The sequence below is a fragment of the Pristis pectinata genome, chromosome 3 (assembly GCF_009764475.1).
Source record: "Pristis pectinata isolate sPriPec2 chromosome 3, sPriPec2.1.pri, whole genome shotgun sequence".
Taxonomy (NCBI): Eukaryota; Metazoa; Chordata; class Chondrichthyes; order Rhinopristiformes; family Pristidae; genus Pristis; species Pristis pectinata.
Window position 1 is genome coordinate 109,604,047 of NC_067407.1, and position 20,467 is coordinate 109,624,513.

Sequence of the window (20,467 nt, forward strand, 5' to 3'; positions counted from 1 at the left end):
ATGGAGTAATTTGGGTGTGGAAACAGTGAAAACTCTGGAGACTAACCTTCGTAGAAGTGGATGACCCTATGTCGGAGATGTGGAGATTACAATCAGGATCAAGAGGGATGCCTGGCCACTGCTAATTCATGATTGTCATGTAACAGCCTTTCTATTCTGATTGACTGTTCAGGGAGTGTTAGGGAAACTTACTGGGCGTGTGTATGGGCAGTTAATCTTGTAGGAATTCAATACTTACTTATAATCAAACTGTATGAATTGCATGTCTGTTTTGATTGAACCAATAAAGATAACCAATAGTTAATACAGATTCTTTCTGTGCCTAACCAATCATTGTTGTCGAGGGTGGGAACCGGCAACAAAGTTCTCTGTGTGTAGTGCAGCAAGTCTAATTTAGTGTTCAGACAAAATACTTTAGCCTTCTCTCTCCGTTTCTCCCACAGGTCTAAAAGTACAGTAAGTGTGGATAGACTATTGCAATTCTGACTTCGTAACAAGCAGAAAGAGATAGTGTCCTGAAGGTAATTGCTTTTAGATGCCTACCCCAGTCTGGATTCCAACTGAGGGAATTAATTAAGAATCTAACAAATTTTCCATGCTGCTAGGTGAGACAGACGTAATGGTCCATTTTGAAATCAACTGCCCAGTCTCTAGTCCTGGAATTTCTTCTCTATACCTTTCCAAACTATTTAAGATGAATCTTAAAATTTATCTCTTTGACAAAGCTTCTGTTCATCCATCCTAATGTGTCTCAATGTCAAATTTTATTTGATAATGCTTTAGTGAAGCACCTTGTGATCTTTCACAACGTTAAAGATGCTGTATATATGACAGTTGTTGTTGTTCTTAAGTCCCAGGCTGAGAATTAAGCAAAGGCCATAACAATTATCACCCACAACATTATTTTTCAGTCTAAATTGCTGCAACACAATAATGAGGATAAATCCAGGATATCTGTGATCAGAATCAGGAAAACAAAATAATATCATCAAGATTGGTGGAGGTAACGGTGAAGGTGCTCAAAAATCATGTATAATGCAACTAATTGCAAAACTCATTTACTTTTATTTCCTGAAACCTTTATGCTTTTATGCACCATGAATATTACACAAGTTTCCAGCAGCAAATTCGAGAGCAATATATGAGGCAGGTAATAACAGTATCTGATATTATGTTGTGAAATCATGCTTTATAAAGCAACAAAGGAAATTCCCTTAAAATTTTCAAAGATACAAAACATAAAAAAAAGGAGGGATGGTTTCTTTGGTCTCTGACATGAGTTTGACAGGAACTCAAAACATTGTGAGATGTTTTATATTTTGTGCACGAATGCAATTCCCGAAATCATAAATAGATGCATTGTAATTAATCCTAGGAGAATATATATAAAAAAGCAGCATTATCAAAAATATAAATATTGTCTTTTGGTTTGTTATGGAAAATAGCACTGTTGTTAACATGACAAAATAATTACCTGTAAAGTGCACGTTGACAGTCAGAGTTGAACCAGGAAATTTGAAGTAATCATGACGAGGCAACCGTGTTCCTCTCTCAGCATCAAGGTGACTAAATAAAGATGTATCTATCCCTTCCAGCTGGTACACTGGAGGGGGACTGTTCATATCCATAGGAGGCTGCCAGGATAGTTTCATCATTGTGCTGTTCACTTCTTTCACTCTAAGTGAACTTTGCCCTGCTGGAGCTGAAGATGAGGATATTTTTTTAATTAATCCTTTGAGCATTCATTACCATTACAAAGTAAAAGAATACAAGATAATATCACACTCAATATTATTTGTTTATATCCACAAATCAGTTTTATCTAAATAGTACTAAAATACAATTAATGTGTGAGTTAAGAGTCTTGCCTTAAAAAATGGCCTCTAAAATTTCCAAAAACACATTCAGATACATAAATTTATATGGACAAATATATATTTATAGATACAATAGATATGTGTCTTATATATGTGTGAGAGAAAAGAATTTTAAATGCATTTCTAATGTCGAAGACAAAAATAGAATTTTAGCCACTGAAGAAAGCCATCTCTATCATGCACAGCATCTGTTATCAGATATATGGAGTTATTTTTGCAGCAAAGGTTATTAATTCTAAAATATGTACCAATTGATAACAGGGAAATGTATGTTTAATTCACAAAAGTACAGATCATTCAGGATTTCTCTGAAATCTTTTATGTCTTGAATATAACTAACACCATTTTTATTTGCAGCTGTTTAAGAAAAACTCATAAGTTCTGTTGAATATAATCCAGCCTGAAGTAGCTTGTACAACTTATAATTATGGAACACCCCTAATATGATTAAAAAGAATGTTTCCAGGTGCTAAATTGGAACATTATCAAATAAATTTTACCACATTTTAGGACAGATGACCAAAAGCTCAGTGAAGGGAGTATGTTGTATGTTAAGGGAGTATCTTAAAAGAGGAAACAGAGGTAGAAGGCCTGAAAAGTTTTGGGAGGGAATTGCAGAGCAATTGTCAACTGAAGGTAGGATTGTCAATGGTGGAACAGTTAAATGCACTGGAGACCTGATTTGGATGAGTGCAGATATCCGAGAGGATTCTAGGGACAGAGAATATTATAAGCATAGGGAAAGGAAAGATCATGGAGGAACTTAGAAATAAGAATAAGAATTTTAAAAACTGAAGCACTGCTTAACTGACCCTTAGCATAGCACAAAGAGTTGTGCATTAACCAAATTGGAGCATTTGAATTCAGGCAGCAAACTTTTGGATCACATTGAGCAGAATGAAGGAATTCAACCAGGGGTGCTTTTGAGCCGCCTGGTCACTGAATAGCACAGACGTGGATGAGGGTTTCTGCAGTAGATGAGCTGAGACAGGAGTAATGTCAGGCAATGTTACAAAGATGGAAATAAGCAGTCCTAATGATGGCATGTTTGAAGTACAAAATTCAATTCAGAGTCAAATGTGACACCAATATATTACAAACACAGTACCTCACTTACAGACAGTTGCCATGGAGGGAAATATTTGTCTTGTATTCTGTATTCTGTCTGTAGTCTGTATTCTGTTATTATTTTTACCCTGTCCTACCTCAATGTACTCTGTACTAACTCAATGTACCTGCACTGTGTAATGAATTGACCTGTACGAACGGTATGCAAGACAAGTTTTTCATTGTACCTCGGTACAAGTGACAATAATAAACCAATACCAATATCAAGTCTTGGCTGAGCAATTTAGAACCAGCAGCCACAGCCTCAGAATAAGGGGGAGGCAATTTAGGACTGAGAATAAGGAATTTCATCATGTAGAGGGTGGTCAAATTTTGGAATTCTCTACCCCGGAGGCTGGTGGCAGTCATTGAGTTAATTCAAACCAGAGATTGATAACTTTCTGGATATTAAGGGAATCAAGAGAATAGGGGACAATGCTGGAAAATGCATTGAGACAGACGATCAGCTATGATCTTGATGTGTAGTACATTGGGCTCAAAGGGCCAAATGGACTTTTCCTATTGCTTATGTTCTTGTCTGGTACTGATTGTACGACAAGAGTTAGAGGGGAGTTAAAGTTGAGTTTCATCAACATACGTGTGGAAATTGAGACTGTTTTCAGATGATAATGTCAAGGGAGAGCACAGAGTAGAGAAATAGATGAGGCCCAGGAGAGATCTATTGAGGATATCAGCGCAATATCAGACCTAAAACAATTCCGCTGCCTTTTTCTTATTAAGGTCATATTTCCTGGTTATATCAGTGGGAGTTTCATTCTTTTGTGAAATTCACCATTCCCTCAGGTGATTTAAGGAGAACCTGAGTAGCTTGGAGTCATAGTGTTATACAGCATGGAAGGAGGTACTTCAACCCAATTCATTGGCTGTGTTCCCCCCAACTTATATCAGGCAATAAAGAAAGAAAACTCACAGATGTCTACATTGGGAGAGGAGAAACGGACATGTTTCACCAGGCTCCATTAACCAACTTTCAGTTACTTTCCCTTACCTATCACACAGTTATCTCTTCCCCTTCTGAATCTAGCCATTTTCTAGCTGAAGATGATCCAAGTTAACAGATGTGATGCTGACCTAGAGCTGGTAATCTGCAAGGGGAAGCCAGTTTAGCTTTTGCGGCCTTTCAGCTGAAGCTCAGCCTTGAAGCAGGCCAGAACCTCTGTCAACAATAATGGTTTTTGCTGCATGATTTCAGAACATTTTTACACCTGGAATATCTTTTCATTGAATTTAATGTTTTTGGTCTTAATAAGAGAAAAGATATTTGTGTTTGAAAATGGAACAGTTTTCCAAGTTGGTAAGTATAACCACTTCGTAAAGTTCTATTCTGCTCCAGTGCTCCAGGTCTACAGCGGATGCCATCTCCCTGGCCCTACACTCAGCTCTGGAGCATCTGGACAGTAAAGACACATATGTTAGACTATTGTTTATTGACTACAGCTCTGCCTTCAATGCAATAATTCCAAGCAAGCTTGTCACCAAACTCCGAGACCTAGGACTCAACACCTCCCTCTGTAACTGGATCCTTGACGTTCTAATAAACAGACCGCAGTCAGTGAGGATAGGCAGCAATACCTCCTGCACGATTATTCTCAACACTGGTGCCCCACAAGGCTGCGTCCTCAACCCTCTACTCTACTCCCTATACACTCATGACTGTGTGGCCAGATTCTGCTCTAACTCCATCTACAAGTTTGCAGATGATATCACCGTTGTAGGCCGTATCTCAAACAGCAATGAGTTGGAGTACAGGAAGGAGATATAGAGCTTAGTGGAATGGTGTCATGACAACAACCTTTCCCTCAATGTCAACAAAACAAAAGAGCTGGTCATTGACTTCAGGAAAGGGGGCGGTGTACATGCACTTGTCTACATCAATGGTGCTGAGGTCAAGAGGGTTGAAAGCTTCAAGTTCCTGGGAGTGAACATCACCAACAGCCTGTCCTGGTCAAATCACATAGATGCCACAGCCAAGAAAGCTCACCAGTGCCTCAACTTCCTCAGGATGCTAAAGAAATTTGGTTTGTCCCCTTTGACGCTCACCAACTTTTACTGATGCATCATAGAAATCATCCTATCTGGATGTATCATGGCTTGGTACGGCAACTGCTCTGCCCAGGACCGCAAGAAGCTGCTGAGAATTGTGGACACAGCCCAGCACATCACGGACACCAGCCTCCCCTCCTTGGACTCTGTCTTTACCTCTCGTTGTCTTGGTGAAGCAGCCAGCATAATCAAAGACCCCACCCACCAGGGACATTCTCTCTTCTCTCCTCTCCTCTTCCATCTGGTAGAAGATACAGGAGCCTGAGGGCATGTACCACCAGACTTAAGGACAGTTTCTACCCCACTGTGATAAGACTATTGAATGGTTCCCTTATACAATGAGATGGACTATGACCTCACGATCTATGCACCTTATTGCACTGCACTTTCTCTGCAGCTGTGACACTTTACTCTGTACTGTTACTGTTTTTACCTGTACTACATCAATGCACTCTGTACCAACTCAATGTAACTGCACTGTGTAATGAATTGACCTGTACAATCAGTTTGTAAGACAAGCTTTTTACTGTACCTCGGTACAAGTGACAATAATAAACGAATACCAATACCAGTGTTTCACCTCATTGGCAATTTTGAAAAGCACACAATATTGTCTCTGAATATAGTATATATAAAATTCATATATACTGTATATTTGTTTTCTTAGCAGCCACTCATGTATTTTTCCATAAAATGAAAACACCTGCACACAAAATCATCTGAACACATAGCTGATGTGAATTTGACCTATGGTAGCCAAGAACTTCGTAAAGTTCTATTCTGCTACATGAATCAAAATAAAGAACTATGATTATCTTGCAACTTCCACTTCTTTGGAATGGCATAAAAGTGCTAATTCAAGGGAAATTTCCATACCGACTTGAAACTGGGTTCACACTGCCAGCTATCCCTTCATCAATCCACAAAGAAAATGTGCTAATTACTACTCCACTCAGTTTGTCTATGAAAATGTTCCTGGTGGTTCCACAGGTACAATAGCAGCTGGTTCAAATCAGCTTTTTTAAAATAATTTCCAGTTTAAGTAAAATTGCAAAAATCTTTTTCCAAATGGTAAAATTTACTTTTGTAATATATTCGTTCTTTTGTGTGTAGAAGATATCACTTGTGAACCACTACTGTTGATGTTCCATTTGTATTAAAATATATTAATGACTCTACCATGTATCCACTGCAATTCTGTACCAAATGCTAAATGCAATAGTTCTCAGTAATATTACTCTCTGGTATTCACTAAAACTATTGAAAACAATTTTTGTTCTGAGATTATCATGTTTATTCTCGGGGAAGTAGTTTGATGGGGGGAGAACTGTTGGTGTAGTCCCTGATACCACTGGAGGTCAGGGAAAGTCACAATGAAAACACAACACAAAGCACTAAGACTACCATATTTAAAATATACAGGGTATCATATCCACTGTGCAGCTATGTTCTTTGTCTTTCAGTGAAAGTTTCATGATTCTCCTTGAAAATGAATCTTACAAGATGAGAAGACATTATCTTCAAGTTGAATGCCATTCATTCAAGAGACTCAGTGCTATCCAGAAACTTGTTAAATGAATGCATCAGACCACTGATAATGCTTACTCCAAACAACAGTAAGGCACCTATTGCATCATTTTATGACATTTGTTGGTCCTAAGGCATCTTCATGATCAAATAACTGTCATAATTCTATGTAATGCCCTGGAGATAGTCACATTTGTTACCCAAAATGGGGTTAAGCAAGTTTATTCTCCTTCTTTCTAGCAGTCATTCTTGCTTTCATTAAATTATGCATACACCCTGGAATCAATATCCAATACAATCTTTGTCACTTCCACCTGAAAACTAGTGTCTTCAAGGAACTCATTACTGATCTTTAGCTTGCCATAACTCTGTCAATCTCACATGCACTGAAAATGACCTTCAGTCCACACTATATGTTTTTTTACACACAAGAGCCTAGGATTCTCACTTGGGAAGACTATGATGCTCTGTCAGCCTGTTTCAGGCCTTGGCACATTATTCACCATAGATCAATATCAAAGGACACACTTTGGAGACAACTGAGCACTCTGTTAGCATGAAAACCATCTCTTTCAAATGTTAACATTAACTGTGAAGTTCAGCACAGGATCTAATGTACAAGCGTTTCCCTTGGAAAATAGCTCCAATGTGTTTTCACTGATTGCCACCAAAGGAAGGACATCAAGATCCAGGTCTATAATGCAGTTCTCATCATTGTTCAATGGTTGCAGAAACTGGGTGACCCACCAACAACATTTCAAATGTTTGGAGCAGTACTACCAAACAATGTTGCTGTAAGAATCTTAATATCAAGTGGGATTGATGCACCAATACCACTACCTTTACTGAGGCCATGATCCTTACAGACTTACTCGACTGGATGGAGGATGTGAGCAGATGCCAAATCATCAGCTCCTCAAACAAGCCCTTAACTTCCAGCTTACCTACAGTCAGAGATTCCATGGTATCAGAAGTAATGTAACAAAGCTACTGAAAAAAAGTGAGAAGAAAGGAAAAGGAAAGAATCCTGATAACAGGCAGCTGACTGGTGAGATAATGTGTGTACCTTTTGTGGTCAGATCTGTGATTCCATGATTAAGCTCCAGAGCCACTTCAGAAATCATTTGTAAATCTCTGGTGGACGTCATCCTCAAATCATATGATTGTTACAGAAATTGAATGACATCCTATGATGTGACAGACCTTGTGCAAACAAGTTCCATTCAGGAGAGTATGGTGTCAGCATATAATTCTGCCAATGGAAAAGGTTCCTTCCAATGCCAAATTCTCCTAGATCTTGTCAATTAGTAGTTCTAAAAATATGAACAAAAGCAAGAAAAATAATTTTAGTACATAAATCATATTGAATATTTCAGGTAAACACATAATAATAAAAGCAATGTTTTAAGGAGTTACACTAGTCAAGTAATGAACAGAGTTACAGTTTGCAGAGGTATTTTTAAGGTATCATTACCTATTCTTTTACATTATCATATCATTCATATAACACTGATATTGTTCAAATAATTATTCTCAAGGATATTAGGAGAGATTTAAATTACCTAAAATATTTTTCTTGCTGTTATAAAAGCATAATTATTTTTCTCAATTCAGTCCAATATTGTCTTTTCATATCTTTCATGTTTTTACTTCAATCTTTATTCTTTTTTGAACTGGACCTTGAGGCAATTTATGTCTACTCTCCTGAATGTAACCCCGTCTTCAATATTCAGTATTATGTGATATTCATTTAGCCAGTAGGTTCCGTTATTTTCAATATATAACATGTGGACTCATTTTAATTTCCAATAGTTGAAGTAGGTTATTTTTTCCACAATGCTATTGCTCTGCTATCCATGGCTGACATGTATATTTAGAATAATTTGTAGTGCAGCAAGACATGTTTGTTATTATAATTCATCATGCATTAATGCAAGTCCAATTCATAGGTGTTATTACATGAAGCCTCCAAACAGAACACAACATGCAGAGAATGGACTCTTTGTGAAATTTATTTGTAGAAGTTACTTTGACTTCATTGACTTTAGCTTTAATTTCACTTTCAATATAGATAAATCCCAGATCTTTGTTTTCTGACCCTGGTAGTGTACATCACATCAGTATTTGATATTTGCAGCATTACTAAAGTTAACTGGATCCGGCTTCATTCCAATGATTAACAAAGTTAATTTCCATTAATAGAATTACTTATTGTCTTTCAATTTAAAGTACCTATCAGACAAAGTAAATAAACATTGGAACATGGAAAACATGCTGCTTGATGGCAATGTGCATTTCTGGATGTCTTTATATGCAAGGGAGGACCCAAAACAAATCCAGCAATCTATTAGGACCACAAGGATCATGTTTTTCACTATGTGCAAAAGTTTTTAGTCAAGTTCCTCTTAGCATTAAGTTGAACGTACAATAGTGTCAGTTGAGTAATCAGTAACTTGATGCTTTGTCTTTGTGTCCCTTTCCCACAGACCTTGTTCTGAAAATCACTGTCACTGATATGTCAGTCCTTGGCCTCCTCCACTGCAGGAGAATTCCAAGCGCAAACTGGAGGAGCAGCACCTCATTTTCTGTCTTGGAACCTTGCAGCCTAATGGCATGAATATTAAGTTCTCCCACTTCAGGTAATCCCCACCCCCCTTCCCCACAAACCCCCCTCCTTCCCCCACTATGCTTCTTCTCTTCTTCCCTTTCCTAGCCTTTTTTTCCCTCTCTCTTCTTACCTTTTACCCGTCACCCGGTGCATCTCCTCTCCCCCCTCCGCCGCACCTGCCTATCACCATCTCTTACCTGCATCTACCTATCACCACCCTGTGCCCAGTCCGCCTCCTCTCTTTTGTCCACTTATCACTGCCCTCCTTTTCCCTCCTATATATTGGGCTTCCCTTTTCCTATCTTCAGTCCTGAAGAAGGGTCCTGACCCGAAATGTTGACTGGCTGCTTTTTTCCACAGATGCTGCCTGGCCTGCTGAGTTCCTCCAGCATCATTTTGATTTTCATCTAGATTCCAGCATCTGCAGTCATTTATTTCTCCAACTTCTCTACCTCAATTTTGTCTCAATCAAAATCATAGAGCTTAACAGGGCATTTTTAAAGCTCATTCTTTTAGGAATCAATGTTCCGAGGAGCCCTCAGAGGCTATGCAAATAATTCTCTGCATGCCCATGACTCAAACATTCACCTGCCATGTAAGACAAAGATTTTAAATTGTTCAAAATTTACTTTGAGAGTAATATAGTATATATGAAGACAGACTGGTTTATATCAAATCCATTTGATCTTCCTTTCTGCAATTGTTTTTAAATATTTATCCATTTCTCCTTCATAGAGTCAGTATGGGTGGAAGTTAGGAACAAGAAAGGAGCAGTTACTCTACTGGGAGTATTCTATAGGCCCCCTGGTAGCAGCAAGGATACTGAGAAGCAGATCAGGAGGCAGGATTGGAAAGGTGCAAAAATAACAGGGTTGTTATCATGGGAGACTTCAACTTCCCAAATATTGATTGGCACCTGCTTAGTACCAAAGGTTTAGATGAGGCAGAGTTTGTTATGTGTGTCCAGGACGGACTCCTGTCACAGTATGTTGACAAGCCGACAAGAGGGAATGCAATATTAGATCTAGTATTAGGTAATGAACCGGGTCAGGTGACAGATCTCTCAGTGGGTGAGCATTTGGGGGACAGTGACCACCACTCCCTAACATTTAGCATTGTCATGGACAAGGATAGGAGCAGAGAGGACAGGAAAATATTTAATTGGGGAAGGGTAAATTATGAGGCTATAAGGCTAGAACTTGCGAGTGTGAACTGGGATGACATTTTTGAAGGGAAATGTACTATGGAGATGTGCTAATTGTTCGGGGTTCTCTTGCAGAATGTTAGGGATAAATTTGTCCCAGTGAGGCAGAGAAAGAATGGCGTGGTGAAGGACCATGGTTGACGAGAGAGGTGGAACATCTAGTTAGGAGGAGGAAGGCAGCATACATAAGGTTTAGGCAGCAAGGAACAGATAGGTCTCTTGAGGAACATAGGGTAGCAAGGAAGGAACTTAAGAAGGGGCTGAGGAGAGCAAGAAGGGGACATGAAAAGGCCTTGGCGAGTAGGGTTAAGGAAACCCCAAGGCATTTTTCACTTATGCGAAGAGGAGAAGGATAACAGGAGTAAAGGTAGGGATAAAGGAGGGAAGATGTGCCTGGAAGCTGTGGAAGTGGGTGAGGTCCTCAGCGAATACTTCTCTTCAGTATTCACCAAGGAGAGGGGCCTTGATGACGCTGAGGACAGTGTTGGTAAGGTTAATGTTCTAGAGCGTGTTGATATCAAGAGAAAGGATGTGTTGGAGCGAAAATATTAGGATAGATAAGTCCCTGGGGCCTGACGGAATATTCCCCAGGCTGCTCTGTGAGGAGAGGGAGGAGATTGCTGAGCCTTTGGCTGGGATCTTTGAGTCCTTGTCGTCCACGGGAATGGTACTGGAGGATTGGAGGGTGGCAAATGTTGTCCCCTTATTCAAAAAAGGTAGTAGGGATAGTCCAGGGAATTACAGACCAGTGAGCCTTACGTCAGTGGTGGGAAAGCTATTGGAAAGGATTCTTAGAGATAGGATCTATGAGCATTTAGAGAATCGTGGTCTGATTAGGGACAGCCAGCATGGCTTTGTGAAGGGCAGGTCATGTCTCACAAGCCTGATAGTGTTCTTTGAGGAGGTGACCAGACAGATTGATGAGGGTAGTGCAGTAGATGTGGTCTACATGGATTTTAGTAAGACATTTGACAAGGTTCCACATGTTGGGCTTCTCCAGATGGTCAGAGGGCATGGGATCCAGGGAAGCTTGGCCGTGTGGATTCAGAATTGGCTTGTCTGTAGAAAGCAGACGATTGTGGTGGAGGGAGTACATTCAGATTGGAGGGCTGTGACTAGCGGTGTCCCACAAGGATCGGTTCTGGGACCTCTGCTTTTCGTGATTTCATTAATGACTTGGATGAGGGGGTAGAAAGGTGGGTTGGCAAGTTTGCAGATGACACAAAGGTTGGTAGTGTTGTGGATAGTTTAGAGAATTGTCGAAGATTGCAGAGGGACATTGATAGGATGCAGATCTGGGCTGAGAAGTGGCAGATGGAGTTCAATCCGGGGAAGTGTGAGATGGTACAGTTTGGAAGGACAAACTCCAAGGCAGAGTACAAAGTTAATAGCAGGATTCTTGGTAATGTGGAGGAGCAGAGGGATCTGGGGGTCCATTTCCACAGATCCCTGAAAGTTGTCTCACAGGTGGATAGGGTAGTTAAGAAAGCTTATGAGGTGTTAGCTTTCATAAGTCATGGGTCAAGTTTAAGAGCTGCAAGGTAATGATGCAGCTCTACAAAACTCTGGTTAGACCACACTTGGAGTACTGTGTCCAGTTCTGGTCACCTCATTATAGGAAGGATGTGGAAGCACTGGAAAGGGTGCAGAGGAGATTTACCAGGATGCTGTCTGGTTTAAAGAGTGTCCATTATGAGGAGAAACTAAGGGAGCTAAGGCTTCACTCTTTGGAGAGAAGGAGGATGAGAGGAGACATGATAGGCGTGTACAAAATATTAAGAGGAACAGATAGTGTGGACAGCCAACACCTCTTTCTCAGGGCACCAATGCTCAATACAAGAGGGCATGGCTTTAAAGTAATGGGTGGGGAGTTCAAGGGAGATATCAGAGGAAGGTTTTTTACCCAGAGAGTAGTTGGGGTATGGAATGTGCTGCCTGGGGCAGTGGTGGAGGCAGGTACATTGGTCAAATTCGAGAGATTACTAGATAAGCATATGGAAGAATTTAAAATAGAGGGATATGTGGGAGGAAGGGGTTAGATAGTCTTAGGCGAGGTTTAAAGGTCGGCATAACATTGTGGGCCGAAGGGTCTGTATTGTGCTGTACTGTTCTATGTTCTATGTATAACTGCATGTTCTGTCCCATGGGCTACTTGAATGTTCTGTTGTTAACTACCAGAACTCTAATAAGGAGGGGGTTCTTGGTTCCTAGATACCCCTCAGAGCCTTTTGGGTTGGAACTCTTATTACTCTCTGAAGAAAGCTGAAATTAAAACAACATAGGGCTGGATGGCGCAAACTCTCCGTCTGCAGTGCCTGTCTGCCCTGACTTAATTTCACTGGATGTGAAAGTGTACCAAATGGCAGAGCAGGCAGTGCATCCACAGCCCCCAAACTTAATGTCTTGATGTCCTTTGACTGTGTGCACTAGTCAGAGACATTTAAACTGAGTTTAAAGATTTAAATAATAAATAAACAGTATGTTATAAATGTAATTAAATGATTAAAGCACTAACATTTAATTATAAGTATTAAAAAGTAGAATAAAAATGAAGCTCTTATCATTTTCCCCATTAGGTTTGGTGGCTCCATTCAATGAATGGAGTAACTATTCCTCTGCCAGTCCTCCCTAATGCAAAACCCTCTTCCTCAGCACATCCATGCTCTGCTGTTGGTCTCAATGGCAAGTTCAGAGGCAGAGGTCAGCCAACCTCAGATTTCCACACATACATGGCCAAACATGGAAGTCTGAGACATGCTGTGGTCCAAATGGCTGATGGCCAGTGGGTCCCCACAGAATTGCTGCCTAATTCACCCCATTAGCTGCACTGAAGTTAAGTTTTCTAATGCTAAATGAACTTCATAAGCTTCCAACAATTCAATAATCTAATGAAATTCACCAAGTTTACTAAAGATCTTAATACAAAAGTTTTAAGATACTCAGGTGGTAAATTAACAGTCAAGGACATCATGTTTACAGACATTCAGGTAATCACATCAACGATTTTCAGTACACCATTTCAGGAAGAAAAAATGAGGCAGATGAGAGGAAGCAATTTATCAAGTTTGTTGAAAATCCAATAAAGAGTTTAAATCACTGGGGTTATATATCAGTATTTACAGATGCAGGATAGGAGAAAGAACAACTTTCTGCATGATCATTTTTGGAAGGAACCCAATGTCTACTTGTAGGAGATTCACAAATCATAATAGATATTTTGGTTTATTATGTAGTACATTAGTATTTTCAAGTATTAGAATGATTGTGAATGCTTTATCTGTAATAGCTGATTCCAGTAGCACCTGGTGTAAAGCAATTATTAAAATATTTCCGGAGACAAAGTTATATCAATGTTTTTAATGAGCTGAATCTTGCAGATGATAACCAACAGTTCTGATGGGGTCCTCTGCCTCACAGCCTTCACTGTTCAGCATTTCTTTCACTTTTGCATATGCACAGTGTAAGTAAAAATTCCCCCAAAAAATCTGGAAATCATTTCATGTTCAATCACTGAACACACCATTGAGCCCAGTGGTGGAGAAATGGCTCCTGAAGAAAGGGTCTGGATGCACCTTGCATCAGATCTCCAGCTTTCTGTCAGGAAGGACTAGTGTACAAATGGCAAACCCATTTGAACAGGATCACTAACACTGTTTTTAAAAAAAAGGTAAGTGCAGGTAATTGTTGACTCATTTTACTTCATAGTCACACAGCGCAGAAACAGACCCTTCTGCCCACCATGCCCATGCCAAACATCAAGTGCCCATCTATATTAATCTCATTTACAGACACTTGGTCCATAGCAGTATGGTCCAAATTCTAGCCATCCTCTGGGTGAAAAAAATTCTCTTCAGATCCTCTCTAAACCTCTTGTCACTTACCCGATATCTATGTCCTCTGATTATAGAGATCTCTGCTATCTCTGAGGTAAAGTTTCCTACTATCTATTCAAAGATTTTAAGATATATTAATGTGGCTCAACTATCAGAGACATAAAAACAGTTAAAGAGCCTTTGACTGGTCTTTAGCTATCAGAAGCTGCCAGTGCCTTCCTGGGATGGGACTTAGGATGCAGTCACGAGGCTTACTTGCTACTCGCAGCCCACGCGATCTTGTCAGATGCTTGTTGGAAGGATAACATCAGTTCATTCACCCCTTCACAGATGATGACATATTTAAAAAATATATACTATAACAATGTGCTATATTCCCATGCATGCCTGATATTACAATGCTGTTATGCCAAATGCAAATCTCTGATTTAAATGCAATTGCTTCTTGGACAGATAATCTACTGTGCATGGAATGTGCACTTTATATTGTATGTAAATATATGACCATTATTTGGAATGAAAAATAAAAATTGGAGATGAAAATATTCCTCATTCTTCATATCAGTTCATTGGATATATAACTGTATTTCTGGAATATTTGAAAGCATTTGGCAGGTACTTGGATAGGAAAGGCATAGAGGGTTACAGGTCTAATGTTGGCAAATGGGATTAACCTAAACAGACATCACGGTCGGCATGGATGAGGTGGGCCATAAGGGCCTGTTTCAGTGATGTATGATTCTATTATTCTTTGAAATGTAGTTCAGATGTCAATATTCTAGGATGAACAAATGGTTACTCAAACTTATGGAAGCACCACTTTCATAATAAGTATTACTATGTGCACAAGCAGGTATAAAGATTGAAAAAAATTAAAAGTCATCACCTCCAGTCATCAGGATCCTTTCCAATCTGTTCTGTCAGACAGGGGAAAAAACTATTACACACATGTACATATACACAAATTTGCTTTAGCCACAGTGGTGTAAAATATTTCTGGCAACCATCAATATACTAAGTATATGAATTGTTTTAAGATGCAGCATATTGTACTGACCATATGTTACATTACTGCTCAGTGGCTGAGTGATTCATGCTCGTCACATTCCAGTATATCAATTAAACCTCCTTGAATTCTGCATGATTTGTGTCTGTGTTATTAAATCCTGCTAATTCATCCCACTTATATGTATGTTATAAATCTCTAGGAGTGCTGCATGATTCATGAGAATCTGCAAGCACGTTACTGCAAATTTTGTGCTTGTAATTAACAATAAATTGTTTATAATATTGTGCAATTAAATCTTCCAGTCGCACTGCAAACAAACGATAAAATGGAGTTTTGTTTTAATGTATTTGAAAGCAAAAAATTCATACTTCAAGATTAATAGATTATCAGCTTATCTTCACAAACATTATATTTGTTATTGGATTTATTAATAGATATAACCCAACCTGTCGGTAAGTCACCTTGGGACCAATCTTACATTCTCATTACAATGCTTTCCAGATTTGAAAATTAATGAACAGTAACATATTCTTTTCATTTTTTATTACAGATAGATCATCATGTTTCCTTCACCAATTGTATTTGTATAATAATTTTCCAGTGTTGTATAGATCTCATGCTTTTATAATTTAAGTAAGCATCAACTTTTAGAAAAAAGTATTCAGATCATTTCAATGTCTAGAAGCAAGGTCATAATATTATCTGTATGACTTCTTTGGATAATTAATGTTATATTTTATGATAATGCGACATCATTTCTCAAAGCACAAAAATCAAATTTGCTCCAAAAAATTGTGCATTGGGTGGGGGTGAATTATTCACAATTAGTAAAGAGGAGAGTACCACCAAAATGCAATGTATTGGGATAGGTGGGCAAATTGTCTGAAGATTGGCCTCAACATAAGTTTTTAACAAATAATAAACAAATTGGACTGTATGTAATTTTGCATCTGGGTTTCATTATGTTTTCTAAGCTGTTGGTCAATCCAGTGGAATCTTTTTATATATTTGGAAAAAGGAAAGTAAGATTAACTGCACCAACAGTAGCTTCAATATTTGGCACAATTAAGCAGAATTGAATCCAACATGTGTCAATGTCACTAAAATTGCAGAGCATGTACAGTAAAAGTTTAAACTTGGGTTTGTTTTAAACTGTTCTTTGGGATCAGCTTTATTTCTTTTTTATTGAATAGCAGACCTTAATTCTTAATTAAACCAATTAAAGTACAACTGCAGCTCATCTCTCTTTGATGAGACAGCAATAGGAAATTTAAAATATTTTGGGCTTCTATATCCTATTCAGTTAAGGAAGGTCCATTCCTTGATTTACATGGTCACACTCTTTGAATGTAGTTGTTTCCAACATTACCACAGCCACCCAAATTCAAAAGTACTCAATTGGTGGAAAACTCCATAGGACTTACTGAAATGGACATGAAAGACGCTCTAATATTGCAAGTCTTTTTTCAGTCAGCATGGATGGCTTTTTTTTGGTAGGGTCTTCTTAGCAATTATGTAGATTGCTTTCTGAGGAACCTTTTTCACCTACAGATGTTTTAATTTTGTGAAAATAAATTCAATACATCTTCTCTGTAACCTGCAAGTGTGTTATATAAAATACACATTTTTTTTAATTAAAGTGCATATGACGTGCAATATATTTAATTTTATTATGTATGGGTAAAAATGCTATAATTCACCCATGACTGTATTGCTCAAGGATTATTCTGCTTTCTTTCATCTTAAAATACCTCAGATTATTCTGTACTACTACATCTGAAACAGTGTCCATCTCCTTGAAATAAATGATCATATAATTAACAAGGATGAATCATCAGAGAATTCCAACGCTGTTCAAGTGTTCTAGTCAAAGGTGGAACTAATTCGTTTCAACTGATTTCCACTGCTTGATGCACGTTTTTGATTTTTTAAATTCCTGGCAACAGCCTTAGATTCATGAGTCCATACATCAAGTCAGTAGTTTAATGCGCAAATGAAATTGAATTCAAAGCAGAAAACTAATTGAAGGACAGAAACAAAGGTGCTCAGTAATGTGGTTTTATTAATCTGGAATACTGCATTTGCATAATTATTTCTTCTTTTTAGTATGCCTAGAGAAAGTGAACATTATAATGAAGGGTTTCTTGGCAAGAAGCTACACAATGTATTCATCGTGTAGGAAAACACACAATCATTCCAAAAAAAAAGATAACTATTCAGAAATTAGTTGCTTTGTTTTTGAATTACAAGAAGAACAAATTACATGTCTACTTAATTTCAAAAATTGCAATAATATATTGGTTCTGCAAACTAAATCTTTATTATGCAATCAATTAGGATGCTTTAGCTAATTATTTAACCAATAATCAATTGTATTATAGTGAAATATTACAATGTATTTAGTACACAATTACATAGATGACATATGCATGGAATTAATCTTAACATAGCAAAATAGAAGCAGTGAGTGATTGATATTGAAATAGGAAGGAGTTATGACAAAAAGGGGAAAATTGTGGACTGTTACCACATCAACAAAAATCTTGTAAATGTTATAAATCTTGGCCCATCCAGTCAGTATGCCAGCTATAGTTCTCATGCCCCCATTATGAATCTGTAGTTGATATTGTGACTTTGGAACTATACCTCACATAAAAACATTCACTGAAAAGGAATAATGTAGGCACCCACACCAGTTTCTCCTAAGCTGTGGGGCAATGATTTCTATGGGCTCATGATGCATTATGTGCATCACTGGCAAGGTTCATCCCTTTAATGCATTTACACATATCACCAATGTGCAATTTCAGAAAAAGTGTCAGCTTAATATGAATGAAGCTCTAAAGCAGTACAGAACACCAAACAGAATAGAATACACAGGGAGAAATTGAAGCAGTCAGAGGAGCCCCCAGTGCCCACCCAAAAATCATAAAAAGCCTTACCTTCAAAATGCAGAGAATTCTGACCCATTAATGCATCAGGACTCAATCTGTTACTATCTTCTATAGTGTACTCCTCCACAAAAAAGCAAGTGTGCTCTGTTCCTTTAAGGTGAACTTATGTGGGCCTGATTCTTTCCATTGAAGTCTACTGTCCAGGTTGATGTCCTTATTGGTTCCTAGTTACAATTCATACTTGTCTGTTACTGCAGTGACATCAATCGGATTGCAGTGTATAACAAATATCACTGCTGTGTGCTATGCACCACATATGCTTGGTTGTATCATACACACTGAAGCCTACGGTTCAATGCCGCATTACGTGCCATAGTGCACCAGGAAATTTCAATTGCATTTTGCAATCAATTTTAAGCATTAATTCAATTCATAAAATGCATGCACTATGCAATTGAATTTCTAGTTCCATGGCTTAAGTGCTCTTACTTTGTTACTTTGGCAGCTACTGTAAAATACTTGAGATATAATGAATAGCTTCAAAGTTTGGATATGTGTAAAATGGGGTTGAAAACACTTGGATCTTCCTGATTAATGTGCTGCACCTCTATGTTCTTTTGACTGATATCTTTTATTTATACCATGCAGGTGCATTTTATAAGATTTTCAAGCCTAGGTTCTCAATTTGACCCAAGATAAAGCTAAAAATCTACACAGTTTGCTTTAAAAGACACAAAAATTAATGCCCAGTGACCTAGCCACAGAATTGGGTACAGATTGTTAGTCTGTCACTCTTCTTTCTGTAACAAGTGAGTGCATGTGGCCATATTAAGCTGTGGGCCAGCTCCAGGATGATCAGGCCCAATAATATGATTGTTCATCCACATGATTGTATAGTTTGACTTAAAATTCAACCTATGTGAAACCACCACTTGACTGTTGCTTGATGCATTTGCTCAATAATAATGAGGCAAAAGTCTCACTATCAAGCATGCAAATACTTTCAGGTTCAGTTATTTTTGTTTAATAACAATAATAGCGGATATACTACATTCTGGATTTGTAAGTATTTTCATCAATGCTCTTTCTTGTTCATAGGGTGTGAAGGCATAAGCAGAACAAGAGTGCAGGTAAAGCAAAAGGAAGAAAGTATCCATGCAGAAATCTCTGCACAGTGCCTATGCCCAAATCATGAGGCTTGAAATTGCTTTACTGCCTTTAACCGGCATTAACCATTTTAAAAAGAAGAATCAATTAAGAACAGAAAGTAAAGTACTATGGGCACCCCTAACACTCAGTGAAAGTTGGTACTGAATGAATGGATGTTGCCATGAAAGGACAGTGCTCTTAAGGGATCACAAGGACCTGGATAGGCTGATGAAGAAAACTGAACACGTGGATTTGTGCACAAAAGTCAGAGACTCTTCAGCAATAACTAGGCACTACTGTAGGTTCCAAGGAAATTGCTGTCTGGTCCAGAGTGTACACTTACTTTAGGGAATTTGTAATGCAGGCAAAATGCCTGTGCTGCTCTGCCTGCTGATGTGGACTGAAAGAAAAGCATGTCTTTCCTTGAGTATGGAGTCTGGATAATGTCCCAACAGTGGCAGTGAGCAGCAGAGGCCTGGAACGATCGTGAGGTTAGGAAACTGGGTCATGGTGACCCTGATCTCAATGAGCAAAGAACTCCAGCATCCATGTGAGGTTATATTTGAGGCTGTGGGAGGTCAGAGGTCTCAGTGAGGACAAAGTTGGCAGTTTGAGTGATGTCCCTTTACATAGCACAGTTTTAGGGAAATTGAGTTTAAAGAACAGTTGTTCCATGGATAAACAGAAATTTCAGATTTTTCAGAGTAGTGAGGTTGAAAATCTCACTGCAGAAAATTTTCACATGTTGCACTACTCAAGGCATTATTTGGGGAATCTAAGTCCAGAAATAAAATGTGAAGTCAAAGGAAAGTCCCACTGATGCATCTGGAGTCAAATTTCCCAATAGATATTAATATACCCAGAGATATGTGCAAAATTCCTTTATTCTAGAGTAAACTAATTTTCAACACTTCTTCTGGAGTTGTCATAATGAATATCTGGACCACAATATTTGCATTTCTCCAAGAAACAAAGGATGAGAAAGCTACACTTTCTCATGCGAGGATATATCAAAAATATGTCAGCTTCAACAATCAAACCTGCAACCAATACTATTGCTTGAATGCCACGACCTATTGGAGTCAAAGTCACAGCAGTCCTCAGCTTCTGCCTCCACCTCTCTCTGTTACCACATGGGATATCAATAATTCCAATAGGTCTGCATCTCACATTTGAATGAAGATGGTAACTGATC

The 20,467-nt window shown here is 38.5% G+C and overlaps 1 protein-coding gene across 1 annotated transcript in view; it reads right to left on the minus strand.

The window, feature by feature from the left end:
- ush2a (Usher syndrome 2A (autosomal recessive, mild)) overlaps positions 1 to 20,467 on the minus strand; it is a 630,034-nt gene that overhangs the window by 531,515 nt on the left and 78,052 nt on the right. Inside the window, 2 exon segments of the mRNA XM_052011249.1 lie at positions 1,475 to 1,702; positions 7,448 to 7,562. Of these exon segments, the coding sequence (XP_051867209.1) occupies positions 1,475 to 1,702; positions 7,448 to 7,562 (343 nt within the window).